The sequence below is a fragment of the Trachurus trachurus genome (assembly GCF_905171665.1).
Source record: "Trachurus trachurus genome assembly, chromosome: 1".
Lineage (NCBI taxonomy): Eukaryota > Metazoa > Chordata > Actinopteri > Carangiformes > Carangidae > Trachurus > Trachurus trachurus.
The window spans coordinates 12317327-12336671 of record NC_139891.1 but is presented as its reverse complement, the minus strand read 5'-3'; the positions used below and the strand labels follow the sequence as shown (position 1 = coordinate 12336671).

The following is a 19345-nucleotide window of genomic DNA, read 5'->3' as shown; positions in this document are numbered from 1 at the left end:
CAATGAGCTGCAGTAATAAGAAGCTAATGAGGAATGAAAAGCTTTCATGATGATTTGATGAGTGTTTACACCCATTAACTGAGCAGCCAAAAGAACAATAACACATGATACATGTGTTTCTATTATTAGCGCAGTGCACAGTCTGATACAGTTTCTGACACTTATGGAGTTCTGAAAACCAAGACGCAGTGTCTTTTTCACTGTTGGTGGTAATAATCACTGAGACTTTAATTGTGTTAATTTCCACAAGATTCGTCCTGCGAGTGTGCGATAATTCCTCGATACATTGTGTCTTTCTAAATGTGCATGGCTGTGAAAATTAACCATGTAATTGCAAGAGTGAAATGAACCGAATTTCTGTCTCTGGGGCTCTTGAATTTATTGCGAACAACTCAATGTTCAGCCTCCCCACCCCACATCAGATTGAATAAAAGGCTGATACAGATTGATTGGCTGGGGTGTACCAGGAAGAAAATAGCCGGTGACTCAGGTCAGCTGATTGTCCTGAGAGACTCTTCATATTGGTCACACACAATGGTGTTCTGTGATGCTGAAGGACGATCTCGCCTTCAACTTGTTTTTGCAAAATCACATGTGAGTGAAGGAAGGGATGTTGAGACTGAATGAAGACATTCTTCCAGGGTAGATATTTTGAAATTATAGCTTTGTGTCAAAATCCTGTGAACATCCAGTACTTTTCTGTTGCTGAAGTATTAGTAATTTCAGTACTGTCTGTATTTTTGTTTGATTCAAATTGATTCAAATTTATTGAGGGATAACCCCTTGAGATGCATCATCTCGTCTTCCAGAGGGTCCTATTGTATACATAGAAACAACCAGACAATACAATACAGTCACATAAACACAACACAAAACATACACTTAAAGTGTGCACAGTGGCTCCCAAATCCCTCCCGTCCACCCCACCATACCCCATCACAAGTGCAAAATAGAAGTAAAAATACATGAAAATAAATAAAAGGAAAATAATAACAATAACATTTTTTTTATATGCAGTATATAAAAATAAATAAAATGTGATGCTGAAGGACGATTTTGCCTTCAACTTGTTTTTGCGAAATCACAAGGGATGTTGAGACTGAATGAAGACATTCTTCCAGGGTAAATATTTTGAAATTATAGCTTTGTGTCAAAATCCTGTAAACATCCAGTACTTTTCTGTTGCCGAAGTATTAGTAATTACAATACTGTCTATATTTTTGTTTGCAACTTTCCCAAGGACAAAAATATCCTCCCTTTTCAATACTCAGACTCAAGAGAGCTTCATTGTCATCCTACAGTATATGCCCTCTCAAATAAATGAAATTATTTTTGCCCGCAGGCGGGGCTAATAAAAAATTTACTTTTTAAACCACATTTCTAAAGGGCGTCATCAGAAGGCCACGAACTGTGAATAAACAGGAAAGTTGTTCTTACAGCTTTTACTAAATGAGAGCTCTTTTTTCTTTCCTCTTTAATTCCTCCAGGATCCCAGAACAAAACACAAGTTCAAGATCCACACCTATGGGAGCCCCACCTTCTGTGACCACTGTGGCTCTCTGCTCTATGGCCTCATCCACCAGGGGATGAAATGTGACTGTGAGTAATTTCCACTCGATGAGCGTGTCACCATTTAACATGAACAAAATTAAATTATTCTTTAAGTCTAAAAATAGAATCTATAGTATATTATTGAACATTGAGTCTGAGCGGTTGTGCTTCATTAATTTTGCTATCATATACAGTAAATAGCTGCTTAGATTGTAAACCATAACCATCAACAGTTTAAAGCTGTAAAGGAGGAATATTAATCCTGCACTTCTCTGTTATCCGGGTCAATGAGGCGTAAGTATGGTATGTATGTGATAATAATCGTGAGATAAGTGGTCAGGGCATTGACTTTATCTGTCAGTGCCCTGAAAAAAAAATCCTATTGTTCCTCTTCACTGAATATCACAGGCTTTTGTATTACCCCTCCTCCTTGACTTTCACTCATTATAATCACACATTGTCTATTTTCACTGGGTAGCTATGTTTTTTGCACCTTGAACAGGCCTCCTAGCTTTATTAATATCCCTCTGTCACTCCTCTTCTCTTTAATCTTGCGTTAGTGGATTAAAGTCTGAATGCCTTAATGAGCTCCTAAATACATTATCTGCCACCTACTATAGACCACCAGTTATGGCTAATGATTGCTCCAGGGTGTACATAAATAGAGATGTGGAGCGGCAAATTATTTTGGCAGATCAATTTCACCTCTAATCACAGCACAAAAAGATTTCACTGTAGAATTTATAAGCACTGTTGAGCCACAAGAATGTGACAGTGAGGCACAATAAAAATAAATTGTGAAAATGGAGAGCAGAGTAATAGCATGGCCATTTTTCATTATTTTTCACCTTCTCACCTGGTGTGATGATGTAACCACAGGAAACCGTTCCCAATCCGTGCAAGGGTGGCTCAGCTGGCTGACACATGCCATGTATGACATCACAGGGCTGAATCTGGGTCATAACCTTGTTATCTCCTCTCATACAGCTTTCGGAGAAATATTCATTACTGTAAATATCGTGCCAAACCTGTATGACACATGAAATGAAATTGAAACATGTCCTTATATAGGTAAGACATTTCTAGAGGACAGTATTAAAGCAGCTTACTATTTGTATTGGAACATGAGGCCATGAGAAGCTGCGTACATGCACACATTGCTTTTATAAAAGTACTAGATTGTTGTGATAATAAGGGATTATTGCTATTTTAAATGTAAAAATATGCATAAAATGTGCTTTTGAACATATAATTGTTCAATAAAGCTGTTAAGGTTTGTTTATTAGGTTTATTTATAACAGTGTCACTAATGTCGGTCAGTTCTGAGAGAGCCCTGAGGCAGTCGGTTTGGGTTGATTTGGATCAAATGCCTTTATCTGCATGAATCTGATATCTTTTATCTCCCCTCTCTGACCCTCCAGCCTGTGATATGAACGTCCATAAGCAGTGTGTGATGAACGTGCCCAGTCTGTGTGGAACTGATTACACCGAAAGGAGGGGGCGTCTTTACCTCAAGTGTGAGGTCACCGTGGACAAGCTGCAGGTCACAGGTACAGTAGGCCTCTCCTCTCCACACGGTTACAAGATGGACACTATTGTTCTGATTCAATTAAGCCTGGATCAGTTTCAACACTTTGCCCTATTGTCCATAAAACCTGACTGTCTGATTTCACGCACGCACGCACGCACGCACGCACGCACGCACGCACGCACGCACGCACGCACGCACGCACACATTCACTCTACCCCTGCTGCCATTAACTGAATTAAAACTCGCTCGCCATTAGCGCGGCCTTAACTCGGCAGCTTGTGATGCTGTGACTCCACCTTCTCACTACATGACTGACTGTGACTCTGGCCCTGTGACTATCAGCTATCAGTATTCTGCAAAGGCCTGTTCCCTGTTGGTGCACAGATCGATAGAGCCTCTCCTGCTAAACATTCTCCTCTAACAAGCAATTCACAGTTACGACACACTTGGAAGGCAATCCCAATCCAAATGTGTATTCCTGCAGTGGTGTGTGGTCTGCTGCGTGGGCCTCGTGATGTTACTCTTTTTAAACAGTCACGACTTGCACTGTGTTGGCTGGATTTTCTGATGTAACCGAATTGTCTCTGTAACGCAAATTAAAAGCCTGATATATTAATTTATGTCTCATCAAAATTACATACAGGATCTGAGCACTGTGCTTGTAAACAGGGTCATGGCTTTACAGTTGTCTTTCTAAACGTTTTTCATCAGAAGGCTTTTCTACATCATCGTATCATTCTTATCCTCCCCTCCCCATTTTAATTACTGATGCCTGTGGTTTCAAAGAAACACCTGGTCTTCCCAGGGTGTAATGAGATACTGTTAAATAATTGTAATGCATGGTAATGATATTGTTTTCAGTCTATTCCAAAAAACCTCCTCACCATTTGTTATTATCATCTGAACAACCAAAAGAGACTAACACTTGCAAACTACTCTCTTTGTCTGTCTCTTCACAACAATATGTTGTTGTTTTTTTAAGTATAATTTTTGACTTTTCATGCCTTTATTAGATAGTTCAGTTGAGAGAGACAGGAAATGGGGAACGAGAAAGGGGGAATGACATGCAGGAAAGGGCCGCACAATGCAGGATTCGAACCAGGGCCACCGGCAGTGAGGACTGTGGCCTCTACATATGGGGCGCCTGCTTAACCCACTGCGCCACTCGACGCCCCACAACAATATATTTTAACAAGAGAAACGGCTGTTTTTTCATTGATGTGTTCGTTGTCTTGTTTTTGCTTATTTTCTCTTGCATGTCTTGGCAGTGACTACTTACATATTTCAGTGCATAAATCACAAACTGTTTGACAGTTTATGTTAACTTTGCAGACAGTGTTGAATAATCCATCTGAGCAAGTAATGGCAGAGCAGCAGCTGTGGTTAAGATGATATCATTTTATGCATAATCTGTCAGGTGTATGTGTTATAACATTCTGGATCAATCCTGGTTCGAGTCTGCTGTGAGAGCAGAGTCTTTTTTGAACAACGCAAAGAGCTGTGGTCCTATCAGCATAGCTACCACAGGAATCTGCACGACTGGATAAAACTGTTAAGAATAGTATCAGGTTGCTCTAGCTTGTCTTGTGTTGAAATGTAGATGTAGATATTGCAGAACACACATTGTAAGTGTATATAGAACACCAGAGCAAGTGTATTACTCATGCTGTGGTTTTTATTAAAAAACCAGTAGGACAGAGTAGATAGTGGACAAGTTTATTATGGTGGACAAGTTTATTATGGAAACATTACGGTATGGCGGTATATTTTGGTCCAGGAGAACACTTTGCCTCTTATTCGGAGGCATGCTGTAAATCCCCTGGTCGTAATGATGGTGCATTAGCACATCTGCTAGAACAATAGTGAAGGCACTGAGCTGACAGTGGGTGCACATAATCATTCAATTAGCCGGCTTAGGGGGGTCAGTCCATTTCAAGACCCTGGCATTGAACTTTACGGACGTATTCATGTCTCAAATTATTGCTGGGAGGAACAGGGTGAGAGGTTGGCAGGGCATCTTTATGCATGGCTCACACGCCACAAAAGTTATGAATTTAAATAATGATCAAAATTATGCAATGGTGCACTAAAGTATGAATGTCTTTTTCCCATGCTTGAGTCAATTATTAGTATTATATTGGTACAAAGTTGACCTAATTGGGTTTATACTATGCTCAGTTACCACCAGCTTTAACTATAAATGTAAAAAGTAAACCTAAACATCGGTAAAGATTATGGTTACATAAAGCAGTGATTACAGTATGTTTGATGATATCATGCAAGATCTTGCCAAAAGTCTGGCTCTCACCTTTGTCAGGTATTTTTTTTCTTCCTCAGCGAGTTCATTAACTGCATCAATGCTTATGCACACTAGTTAAATTTTTTAAGGAATACTTGTGGTTATTGTAGATACTTAAATACTCTCGTTTATAAAAATGTAACATTTAGATCGTCTTTATGATCACATGTTGAAATATGTAAACAACAGTTTAAACACTGTTGAGATCACTTCAGAACATACTGAACCGGTCAAATAATTCACAAATATTTATTCAAGATCTTGGGCTGAGACTTTGCTTTCCCCCTTTTCTGTCCTCTCATCTCCTCACCCACCACAGCCCCCTCATCTGCCTGAATGCATGTCCAGTCGATCCAGTTAAAGCATTTTACATAATGGATCCTGCCTTTGTTGAGATAACTCAATTTCAAGGTGAAATATTAGCAACAAAGACACAAAAACATACTGCAAGGTACGGCAAACCACTTGAAAGAACAAGATGGCTTTCAAAGATTCAAATATTGCAAAATAGACTTCAAAAGTAAAAAAATAAAAATCCTACACTTCCCTTTCTCTTTTCATTTGGTCTCCACACTGACCTTCTTCATTCAGTAATTGGCTTTAGAAAAACATCCAGTTCAATACGCCCTTTTTAGCTGAACTGTGCATGACCACATTCTGAGGTTAACTCATATTTGTGAGAATTTATTTGAATAAATCACACTAACATGTGCATAAGTAGGCTACACAGAAGCATATATGTGTTTGTTTTGGTTTGAATGAAAATCTACAGTCCCTTGAATGTAGAGGTATAGTAGCTTGGACATAACATGCATGTTATCATTTGCATGTCTTGCCTTATTTGTGTGTGTGTAGGTGTGTAGGTGTGTGTATAAAACTGCTGTACCAGCCTGCAGCCCACTCAGGCCAGATTGTATCACAGATTACATTAGCTGCTGTAGACGCCTTGCAGACGGCCTGCCAAACACAATTGTGTTACATTCTGAAGAGTTTAGCAAGAAGGTGCAGTGGATGGCAGCAGGAAACAGTACACCATTTTTAGATTCGCAGACACATGTGATACTTGTATAAAGGTGTTTGTGTTTGTGTGTGTGTTTATTTGTGCATACATTTTGTCTACAGTATACATATACTGTGTAAACAGCAGGCTGAACTACTGTAGCTGTTGATATTGGAAACTGTTGGCTGCTATAATCCACAGCATTGTCCGTGTGTACACATATTAATCATAGCATAAAGAGTAACCAATAACTCCAGCCCCTTGTAATTAGCAAGCAATGCAATTACTTTTTCAATGTGAAAAAATAATAAGCAATTAATTATGTCTGTCTTGTAAGTTGCACAACGTGGATGGTGATTCATGCTATGAAACAAAGGTGGCTATTTACACAAGTCTCTCATTAAATATAGGGCCTACTGTATTTTGAGGTAACATCTGCTTTAAATTACCAGTGTCTATTTTATTCCTTGTGAGGATTGTTTTATTTCCTTCCACAATTCAAATAAAAGAGGTTCAACTGAGGTTTAAGAGTAAAGTGCCTGTCTGACATCTGTTTTGGTCTCTGAAAAGTTAAAGGTTGAATATGGAATTACCAGAATACCACCATCTATTGATCAGAGCTAGGAACAAAAACAACAGAAAAATAATACCTGCAGTCGTAGCCAGACCGTTGCTACATGTAACACACCGTTGCCGCTCTGATCAGAGGAGCACAGAGAAGAACTTTGCAGGATATTTACCTTATATTTCATTTTTTACCTTCATTAAACAGCTTCGGACTAACTGAGATGTTAGATAAATGAGGGAGAGTGGAGGCTCCTTCACATCGTGGCTGAAAACCAAACCTGCTGATCAGAGCCTCGGACCCGGTGTCACAGCTGCTCTCGTCTCGGTGGCACCGCGAGTCCATGACACAAACATACCCCGTAAACCGTAATCTCTTGTTTATGACAGATAAGACTACACAAATACACACATCATAACATGTGTATGATAATCCACCGATCCACCGATTGATTATCAAAGGTTTTGTTGAAAACAAACGCACACAACCGGGTCCGGGAGGAGGGTTAGCAAAACAGCGGAGAAATGACCCCCAATGCGGCTACTGGCTGGTACGAGCAATACTTATTACGTATTCTGCACCCCTCTAAACACTGCATGGTCTATTATTTTTGAAAAAAAGATATAGCTTTTAATAAGCATATTCCATATTGAACCTTTAAGGTTTATTTTCCCCCACTGGGTATTGACCGCCAATACTTTAAGTACAGACACACACACACAGTTTCTCTCTCCGTCTGTCCTCAAATTCCTCAAATTGACTTAAATTAATTTTTCTGGAGCACAGTTGGTCAGACGCCCAAGCAGCTCTTGTTCCAAAAAGCCTTATTCTTAAAGTTTGGATCTGAATTTACATTTCTCATTTGTCCTAATAACAACAGCAGTGATTACAGCATTTGTCGTCCAAGTCAAAACAGCTCACTCTCCTCTCCTTAGTCTCACTCACACCTGCTGACGTCTTGAGAATTGTTTTAAATGATTTGGTGCCTTGGAGCCAGACCAGTCTGCAAGCCAACTAAAGCTACTGCAAAGTTATAATGCAACAAAACATACAATCAGACACTCGGATGTCCAGAATAAGCCCGGTTGAGATGGAAAGTGTGAGTGAGTGAATGCAAAACTATGTGGGAAGAATTCCCTAATCAACCCCACAGTGCACACATACTCAACGGTGAGTGAAGTGTAACTCCCAAATTTAACCTGGGCCTAAAATGGGAAATGAATGTGGCTGCCATGAACCCACATACAGCAACTCCAACCACACCGATAGAGACAGACACACAGACTTTCTGGCAACTGACTCTGAAATGGCCAAAAGAAATGAGTCACTCAGAAACACTGAGAGAGATTTGTGCAGCTTCCTGGAGCACGAGTGGTGAGAATGTGTGTTTTTGTTAGTCAGGCTGAGCTGGAGATGGGAGGGGAGGCGCTGAAGAAGACAAAACATGTTCTGTTTCTCTGGTCAAAGACAGACGTAGCCCATTAACCTTGCCCTCCGCCTCTTACTCTTGCTTACACACAGCTCCCCTCTGTCCATTGGTGCTGAGGAAGCCACCCTCCTGTTTGTTTCAGCAACACTATTGTTCATTGACTCTGTGCACATATCCAGAGTACCAACAGCCACTTGGGAGAGAACACTGCTCTGTAATTTCTGTCCATTTTCGCTTTTATTTATACTATCCTTTTTCTGTGTGCATGTGCATGTGTGTGTGCGGGTATGTGCATGCATGTGCGTGCGCCCTTGTCGCCTGCAGGTCCTCTGGGAGTGTGTGAGAGACAGTGGTAATAATTACATTTCCATTTTGTTCCCTCGTTGACTCACCCAGTTCTGCAGCGGAGCCTCATTTAACAAGCCCTCTGCTCTCCCTCTCACTTTTCTCTGTCTTTTTTATCTCCGCTTTAACCTTTTCATCAGATTTCTCCTCTTGCCTCAGTGTTAAATATGTCTCTGCTGTTAATATTGCTGTAGGAGTCAATATGTTTTATATAGAGGTGCAATGTAGGTGTGCGTAGGTCAGATTGGTGCTCGCAGCAGATATAGATGTGGGCGGATCAGGGAGACCAGTTCTACTGCTGAACCTTTTGGAGGTGTAGTGACACTTTACAGTAAAAGACAGAAGGCACCCTAAACACTGTTACCACCCCCTGGCTGGTGGAGCTGGCAGAGATCTATGCTGCATCTCTGGGTCTATTCGGCTGTGGCCTTTGATGTATTCTTATTACTAGAGATACCTGGTCAAATGTGGAAAACATAACTGCAGAGAGAGATATTCACCGTACTGCCACACTGAGGCTAGAGTGAAATATTAATGGTAACTTTTGGACCATAATGCACTGCAGCTTTCATCTTAATGATCCGTATGGATATTTGGCCCAGCCCTTAGACGACAACAAAGGTCAAAGGTTGCCTGCACAAAAATACCTCACACTATCATCACTACCATACCCTAATACACAAAATTACTGTCGTCTATCATAGTTTTATGTTCTCCTTAACCGCAACATCTTTTATCTCTTCCTCAGACACCCTGCTCTTCTATCTCCCTTCATTGCCTCTATTTCATTATTTTAGTTTCTTGGCTAAATACTAAACATCCTCAATATATCTAAACAACAGTGTGTATGGTCTGTGTGTGTGTGCATGTGTGTATTTTACCCATGTCATAGTACAATGGCTTCATCCTGCAGACTCACTTGGTTGCCCTATGTCAGTAATTTCTTCATATTTAGTACATTTTAGTCAATAAATTGGTTTCTCTCATGTCTCCATTCTGTGTTAGTGTGGTACCACATCGTTCTTCCTGCTGATCAGAAGGAATCAGAGCTGATGTGTTACTGAAATGTTCAAGTATTTCCACTTTTTTATTATTTGAGTGGCTTTATTGTCTCTCTGTGCAGTATGTATTTCCAGTCAGTTCGATGCTTCATGGAAGTTTCTCATTCAGTTAGCCAGTCATTAGAAAAAAGATGATATCCTGCCTTTCCTGTTGGCGCTCTGAATCCAGGGAAGACTGTCTGGAAGGCAGATCTGGGGTTGGATCAAGGCTCCGTCTGGGGTTTGAATGCAGCCTGCGGGCTGCCAATTGATAATCACTGCCCGGCAATCTGAATGCTGCTGATTTAGTGCCATTGCTTCCACTCCACAGCCTTTTCTCAGTAATTTTCATTTCTTTGTAGTGTCTGAGTCATCGTGTACGAAGGCCAACAGATTCTTGCCAACACAAAATTTACTTTAAAATTCCGCTATTATATTTTCCCATAAAATCAGGGTTGAGATGGAGCAGCTGACAGCACTTGCAGTGGCAGCACTTTTCCATTGCAGGGAGTTGGCACTAACTCCTGTTTTAAATGTCCTGTCGTGAGCTCTTGGGTTGTGTAACAATTTAGCTGTAGTTAAGATGTAATCCATCAGAATAGTAGTGTAGTCACAATAAAGAAGGTATTTTCATTTAGGAATAATCTGTAATACACTTGAGATCAATCCCATTACAGTTCACAGTGAAGGTGCAGTAGTCTGGTCGCTCTGTTCATTTAAGCTGATGTAATATTACATAATAAAGCAAACAGACCTGCTGGCCAACGTTTAAGTAGTGGGCTTTCAAAGGAGCACAGAGCCGCACTGAGAGGGTGGAGAGCGAAACTCGTGGGTTAAGATATTTACACAGGGAGGTGAAGAACAAACATGGCTGACCTCATATTTGAGGAAGGGTCACCTGGTGTCAGCTGGAGACAAGGCTTTGTATGTGTCTGTGCGCAGGTTTTCACACATCATGTAAACTCGTAAAAGAAAAGCAGGAGTGAAATCCAGTGGCTGGCTGGTAGTAACACTGTACGCCCAATGTGCAATGTACTGTAGTTCATATTTAGATGTTTGATTTCCACCATCACTGCACCTTTTTACGTAACACAGACTATGTGGTTGACTGTTACATATAGTATTGACAGATTAAAAAAAAAAAAAAAAGAGTCTCTTGGAAATATCAACACTTTTAACAGGCAAAAATGTTTAGATCAGCTGTCTCTTACTGTTCTTATCATCTTTAATGGCATTACCTTCTCCATCTTTTGCAGTTGGTCTCCATCATGTTCAGTCTCACACGTGCACAGACACTTTCTTCTTCTTTCAGTGTCTCTGTGGAGCTCACAGAACAGCTGAACTTTGCTTCTGTGAGATTTTCTGCTGCCAGACTCCCAGAAGTCATGTCATTGGTATTCCCAGTCTGTCGTCGCTGCCCTGCCGCGGCTCCCTCTTCTCGCCATGTTTCACACTGCCATCATGCCACTTTAACATATGCCTCTGCCTTTTCTTTTCTTTTTTTGCCTCTCGCTTGGCCTCTCTTTTGTTGTTGTTTTCTTATTCGTTCTGTTTCATTTTGTAAAACAGAAGCTGACAGAAGTTCATCTTTATTGCCTGCTGGCTTTTTGACTATGGGAAATGCAAACGGATTCATCATTGCTAAAAGCAAGAGCAAGAGCAAGAGAGACTCAGACTCGGTTTCAGTTTTTAAACCAATGAGACTATGTGTGCCAGTGCAGCACTTAGCTACTTATCCACAGTAGATACTGTACAGTCTGCAGCATAATGAGCCTTCTAAATGGTGTGCAACAGTTCAACTTCCCAACAGTTTTCAGACTAGGGAAGGCAAGAGTCACATCTGTTCAGATACAAGTATGTGTTATAGAGAAACGCAGGAGCTCCCATCTTATGTCCGACTGCTTCCTTTGCTACAGGAGTGAAACTTTATGTAATAGACGAGGTAGACACCTCACAAAGAGCATGTTCTATGAGGCATTCAGTGTTATAGCCTCAGTAAAGCTGTTGAACTGTGCTTATACAAAGATAATGACATAACATATTTTCTAGTACAGTGTTTAACAAAAGCATCTATAATCAAGCACCATTGATTAAATTTTTCTTTAACAACCATGACCTGGGTGACTGAGAGAGACAGAGTTCAACAAGTTGTTTTTAATTTTTTATACTTGTGTTAAGTATTTTTTTTGGAGTGGCTGCACCATCTTTGTCTCGTTGCTGCTGTTAAAATACCAAAGACTTGTATCCAAGCAACTATTTGAAGGCCTCTGCACACACCCCTGCTCCCTTTGTCCGAGTGTTAGACTGTCTGTCTATTTGCATATGCATGTGTTTTTAAAGTCGCTTGCACCGTCATCCACGTATACTGCATTTCATATTATTATATTGTTTTACCTTTGACTAAGAATTCTCAACAATGCAGAAAATGTTAAAGTCAGCTTTATTCTTGGCAGTGCATCTGTAAAATAGCTTGACTTCACACACATCTTGTTTGAGTTATTCTGTACGGTTGTGGAGTGGCCATGCTTCAAAAGACAGGTTAGTGTACCCCCTACTGGTCATGACAGGAAGTAGAATTTGCAGTACTATTACTTTATTTAATGCTCTTACCTGTAGTCAGGTAATTCGTAAAGAACAACATAATCAGGGCAAACAGAGCATTCAGCCCACACACACACTCTGCAGTCCTGCAGAACCGGTGTTTTTGTTTGTTTGTTTTTGTACAGTTTTGTACATAGGCTACAGTATGCATTTTCATTTTCCATTCACCAAACCACTTCCTGTACTTTGTATGTATTATACTACTTTGTATTATTAATTAAATTTGTATTATTTGATAAAGTTTTAGTTGAGTTAATTACTATAGTGTTATATGATGACTGAGTGTATTCCCTTTTCATTAAAACAAGCTCAAGCCACTGAAAAAAAAAGAAATCTCTCCTTGTTGGTCTGGTCAGGGCAGTTTTTAAAAAAATGCCATGTGGTTACTGGGGCTTTGCATACATACGGCCAGGAAATGAAATATTCAAAACACGACCTTAAGAGCCTTATGCACAGAGCTTAAAGGCTCATGAATTCACATGCATATACATGTAAACAGAGCTTCCATATTATATTAAATATATACAATGAATCATGTGATTGACTGTGTGTGGGGACTCTATGCCATGCAAATGTCCACTTCCACCATAGCCTCCTCTGTACAGTAGCTGTCTAGTCACTGTAAAAACACCTCTGACATACAGCCATGTTTATGAACAGACACAGCTCATATCAACATTTATCTCACAGTTGTTACTTTTACAGCTGCTGCTCCAGTGAATGTGCAGGCTATTAGAGACCGCCTGCTATTTCCTCCAGAAGATGAAGCAGACAAAATGTGGCATCCATTATTAAGCTCACATATTAAATTCATTTGTCTCTCCCATTTTACCTCTTCTTGGTGAAATTGGAAGATGGGAATAATGAGAAGACAGCGAGGCCTAGTGTTTTATCTGAGCTTCTAAGAAATCATCCAAAACAGTCTTTATTCCAGTCTTTCCTTCTCTGCTCTAGAGTGAATCCATATCAGAGTGGACTCAGCTACAGTATACAGTAGATGCTTTCAGTGCCTGTAGACTGACTTTGCACTCACAGCTGAGCGCTGCCAGCTTAGCATCGCTCAATAACTTCCCACACCTCGAGCTGCTTCAGAGAGTGTCTGTCGGTCTGTCCACTCAGGGACTGCATGTTACCTCCCTGTCTCTTTCCCTTTCTCTCAGCATATACAGTGTGTGTGTGTGTGTGTGTGTGTGTGTGTGTGTGTGTGTGTGTGTTTTCTACAGCAGCTCACTCCATCACTCATCTAACTTCACTCCTCGTTCACCACCTAAATCCTCCACCACAGGTGCTGAGAATAAAAGCAACCAATGGGAAGCTATTTGTTGATTGCTTATGAAATAATCATCTGACTCCATTGGTGTGAACTCATTGAAACTAAAATTAAGCGACTTTGACAGAGATGGTTTTAGCAGCAGCGCAATTAATAAAATAAAGTCGTAATATAAATAATGCTTCATATGATCATTCATTTTGCCCTGGATTGTACAACATGTGTGGCATCCTGTAAGATATAGAATAACACTGTATCTGTGTTGTACTGGACTCAGAAGTGACAGTTCCTCTTTGATTTTGTACATGTAGCCCTCTTAATCCTATCAATACTATTCCCCCATTCAGAATATTCCAGATAACACACTGGGTTTAGCAGTTATCTCATGTAGTATTAACATCCTGGCTTTGCACCCTCCTCTCCAGGGCAAAGGTCAGTCAGCATCTTCACTGCTCAGGCTGACTCTGTAGTGTGAGTGACAGGGCCACATGGAGAGATTTCTGGGGGTCTCCAGAGGTTGAGCCAAGCGAAGCAGGCATTCGGTCTGTCCCCGCAGGGGTGCTGGGTGCATTGTGTGCAAATAAACATACATTAGTATCTGTGTGTGTGTTGGCAGGGTCGCTGTATGTCTATGTTTGTGTGCGCTCAGGTCTGACAGTGCTCCAGTGCTCAAGACTAATCAGTGTGAATGTCTCTGGTGTGCAGCTAAATACAGGAGGACAAGAAGAGGTCCGTCAGCTACTTAAGTGTGACACTGCCTGTACTTTTGAATCATTGTTCTTGTAACAGATCTGCTTTTGCTCCCTATATGGTTCAGGCAATCCTCAATCCTCATAGGCTGTGACTTGCCGTTTGATCTTCAACACCTGCAGCTTGATCCTATTGATGTTCTGCTGCTGCTTAAAAGAGCGCATCTGTTTTTCTTCGACCAGAGCAATTTGTACTGTAGGAGCCATACAGAATATGAATGAAGACTTCAGTGTGCTCATTTAGTTACTGAAACAAAGCTTATTAACTCCTTCAGCTATCTGCACTCCAGTTTTGTTATGTGGTGAATGTAGGGTTTTCTATGACTGTGCTTTGTTTCCTTGACTTCCTGTAATGACACTCAAGACAAACAATAACATTTCTTCTACAGAGTCACACTATCACTCTCTTTGTACTGTAAATGAGGTGCAGTTGTATTTGCCCATTGATGTGTCTCTATAGACAAATTCCAATTTTCTTTCTATTCTTTATTTGCCTCAGTGCTTGAAGGCAAAAACATGATCCCCATGGACCCCAACGGCCTGTCTGACCCATATGTGAAGCTCAAGCTCATACCAGACCCCAAAAATGAGACCAAGCAGAAGACCAAAACCATCCGCTCCAACCTCAGCCCTGTATGGAACGAGACCTTTAATTTGTGAGTCAACTAGCTGTTGTTACTCTTCCAATGTATTGTGAAATTCATGGCCTTATTAATATAATTTAATGAGAATTGTAATGTTAGATATGCCTTTAAAACATTATAATGTAGTTGTTTTTATATATATTTATATATATGTTTTTTTGTATAATAATCGTAATTCTATCTCTGTGTTGCACAGCAAGCTGAAACCTACAGACAAGGACCGCAGGCTGTCGGTGGAGGTGTGGGACTGGGACCGGACCACCAGAAATGACTTCATGGGAGCCCTCTCTTTTGGCGTGTCAGAGCTCATGAAAGCTCCAGTCTGTGGCTGGTAATGCTCACTTCCTTTAGGACTGACTGCTGTCATTGACCCTTAGGAAATGTGTCAGTGTGGTATATACAGTGCTAGGCTGTAATTTTCCAGTTTGAGGCCTGTTTGCTCTGAGATTAATTATAATTGTGCCAGATTCGCCTGAGCCACAGAAACTATTGCTTTGCTATGATCTGTGTTGATTAAGAGTGAAAGATTAATGGAAGTTGATCAGAAAAAGGGAAGGTCAATTCATTCACCCACTAATTTCCTATTTTACAACATATCTCTCTGTGTTTATCCCTCTGTGTCTGCCCCTTTCCTCCTCTTGCTCTCTCTTCCTGTCTTTCTCCTCCTTGCCTCTTCCCTCTCTTTCCGGTTTCCTCTTCCAGGTACAAGTTATTGTGCCAGGAGGAAGGAGAGTATTACAACGTTCCCATCTCAGAGGAGGATGATGGTAATGAGGAACTGAGGCAGAAATTTGAGGTGAGGACCACGCTTAAATAATCACCACTGTGCATTATTGTCTTCTGATATTGTTGTCTGTTACTGACCTGTGTGTTGTTGACAGATTATAGTCCTGATAAGTGTGTTAACCTGCTCATTTTATGAATGGCTCTCTATGAGACTTCTCTTTTGGGTGATTACTTCTTTAATATCAGAGTCACTGTTGATGATGACATGGTACTGTAACTCAATCACTGTCATAGCTGTGCACAGGTTTCTGGCCATCACACTGTCACCCCTTGTTTATATAATTTAAGTAAATCCAATAGACACTATTAATGGGTGAGTATGAACATCTCAGCTGTTGGCCCACAACCCACATCTTTGAAACAAGCACGTCCCTGAGAATTATTGAGTGGTCACATGCTCTCCTCAGCTGTTAAATTAAAGACGACAGTGAGACAGCTGCAGCTTTCAAAGACCTCAACAGCTCGAGGTGGTTTTGTGCTGGAGAATTCATTTCTACAACAAACGCGTGTGTGTGTGTGCGCGCGCGCGTGTGTGTGTGTGATGTGTATGTCAATTCTTTCTTACATCTGAGAGATTCCACTGAGTAAATCAAAGCAGTCCTTTGATATATCTATTTGATATACTGTATATATATATTTTTTTTGTACAGGCAGCTGTCTTTTAATCTACAGATGTTTTCTTTGACAAAAACGTAAAAGGTCTGAGACGAAGGTTTGATACAGTATCTTAAACTATTTTTTTGTATATCAAAGCTTCTCTTTGTGTGTTCCTAGTATCACAAACTGTTGGAACGAAAACTCCCCAGAATTCAGTCAGCTTCCAAAGGAGACTTTGATCACTCACAGTCACTGCACTAAACTATGAGCAGTGTAGCTGATGTTGACCGTTTTCTGAAGTTTTAGTTGTGCAATTATTTTTGAAAATTTAACAGGATATACAAAAACTGTGTGCAGGTGTACCTACCTACTGTAGAAGAATTGATGCTGTTTTGAAGGCAAAGGGTTGTCACACCAAATATTGATTTGATGTAGGATTCTCATCTCTTTATTCACTGCATTTTGTTAATGGCTGAAAAAAAAAAGAACACTTCCATCTTTGAAAGCATTCAGCTTTTAATGCAATGTTAATTGATTTGACGATCATCATCTTAATAATCTTAGCACATTTCCAACATTGATGTGAAATATCAAGAGTATCTTGAATTAATCGAAATCCCACCCAAATGTACAGTAAATATGAAAACATACTGTACAAAAACATCTTCAGAGGTGGATGATGAGACTCGACTGCATGCTCTTTTCCTTCATACATTTTTCTGCACCAGTAGTGTTTCTGGCCTGCTGAGAGCCAAGCAGCACTTTGTGTGGTCCCCTGATTGTCCTCTCATATTGTTCAGCCTCTCAGTGGGAGCCCAGGCCACATGATGAGACTTTATAAATTCATTTTCTGTGACATTTCTGCCACACAAAGTTGAGAATTGTAGATAGAATTAGAAAAAATGGAAAGGATGAAAGTGCATGGTTAGGATTCAAACCAAAACTAATTAGCATATTATTTTGGTGACAAAATAGTTACAACTACCCTTTCTCTTCCCTGTTAGTATATATTTCCTGTTCCTCGGTACAGTGATAATCTACTGTAGGTTGATTGAATCCTTGGGATTTTATTCATAAAAGATAATAGATATACGTTTGAAATAATGATTAAAAAAAAACTTGCTATTGTAATATTACCATTACCATTACCACCAGAGCCAGGTTTGGGACTGTTTAGTGGTAACATGTGGATACAACAGGTCTTTATAGGTCCTCATACAGGCAGTGGCAGTAAAGCACTGAAATGATGAGGGAAGGCAGAGAAACGAGATGAAGAATAGGAGAGCTGATTGATGTCGGAGATGAGTCTGACCTCTCAGCACCTGTCTGTATGTGGTTGTGATGGTAACAGCTCCACAAGACCTGCCGTGCACATGTTCAGCAAAACGAGATGCATGATGCATCAGGGTCGAGGTGTTGCTGCTTTGTGTGTGTCAGGGTTCAGCAGGTAGTCCTTCACCCTGCTCGCACACACACACACACACACACACACACATGCGCACGTGCAGACACAAGCTGGTCCACATGCATTTTCAGAAGACAGAAAATTTCAACATTTCTATTTTCTTCTGAAATTTGATAAAATAATCTTAACATACCTCCTCATCACATATACAGTATAGATGAAACTGCTAATGCATACATCTCTAATGTAAAAGCATTACCACACTGGCAATATACAGTAGCAGTACTCTTAACTTTACCTTTTTATTATTATATTTTATATTTCATATTTTTGGATGTCCTTCGCCTGAAGAGCCTGTCTCTCTCTCTTCTTCATAAACCCCTCTGTGGTTCTCTCCCTTTTTTCCCCTAGCCTCCTGCTCCCTCCTGTGTGCTTGGTGAGACTTATACTGTACAACTGCTTCTTCATCCTGTGTCACGTTGTCATATTTAATGCAAGAGTTTCTCTCTCCCTCTCTTCCCTTCTTGCCCCTGCTCTCAGGACTGCCAAATTAACTTTAATCTAAAGGTAGCCCTCTCCTCTCCTCTCCTCTCCTCTCCTCTCCTCTCCTCTCCTCTCCTCTCCTCTCCTCTCCTCTCCTCTCCTCTCCTCTCCTCTCCTCTCCTCTCGTTTCATCCTGTTGTGGTGATGTTTGATCATTTGTATGTGGTTCCAAACTACTGCAAATCGATCCAGTTTACTAACAATTTGTTCTGGGTGTGAGTTGGGTATTCATAAAACAAATGACCACATTAAAACAAAGAAGCAAACTATGTTTGGAAGTACTCAAATACCAACACAAATGAGAAGGGTATTTTTTTTTAAATATGAAAAGTATAACTAGATGGATTTGTGTCAACAAAATTTCTTCACCTGACATAAATGAGGAACATGAGGCACTTAAAGCCCGTCACAGAATGATGTGTTTATTTTAATCAAGTGAGAGCGTTTTTCAGCGTCACTGCTTTCTGTCCCTTGGAGACTGTCAGAGGATTGTTAGTAAATCCTAATGCTGAACTGCTCACAGTTCACGGCCATACATCTGTCTGCATGTTTGTCCCTGTATTCTGTCCGTGCCTTGTCTGTGGGTAACTCTGCCTGTTTTCATCATGCTTACATCATCGTCACTGCAGGTATAACCTGGTCGTAACCATGGTCCTCTCTTAGAGCTTGCTGCAGCATTGTGTGTCATCTTCTCTATTTCTGCTTCTTCCACCTGTTTACGTCTCATTGTATCTCCTGGTCACACTTCACTTTCAGTCTAATGCAGGAATGGTGAACTACAGGAATATCCAACACTTGATACAAAACACAGAGAAACAATTTCTATTGTGGCCACTAGATGTCAGCAACGAACTGAACTAAATCCTTCAGAATATTGAGCAACCCTGTTGCTGAGTGTTTGTGTATGTGTGTGCTTCTTCATCCTAGTTGGGGATATGATTTCTTTGCACTTACTTTATAATTCTCAGTGACATTTACAGAATATCTTTT

The 19345-nt window shown here is 40.5% G+C and overlaps 1 protein-coding gene across 4 annotated transcripts in view; it reads left to right on the top strand.

Annotated features, from left to right (window-relative positions):
• The window catches only part of prkcaa (protein kinase C, alpha, a), a 139834-nt gene that overhangs the window by 75170 nt on the left and 45319 nt on the right, over positions 1-19345 (top strand). For all 4 annotated transcript variants that reach the window (XM_083996354.1, XM_083996353.1, XM_083996352.1 and 1 more), the window contains exons 4-8: positions 1488-1599; positions 2973-3101; positions 14880-15036; positions 15221-15355; positions 15727-15820. In XM_083996354.1, the coding sequence (XP_083852480.1) occupies positions 1488-1599; positions 2973-3101; positions 14880-15036; positions 15221-15355; positions 15727-15820 (627 nt within the window). The remainder of the gene's footprint in view (positions 1-1487; positions 1600-2972; positions 3102-14879; positions 15037-15220; positions 15356-15726; positions 15821-19345) is intronic.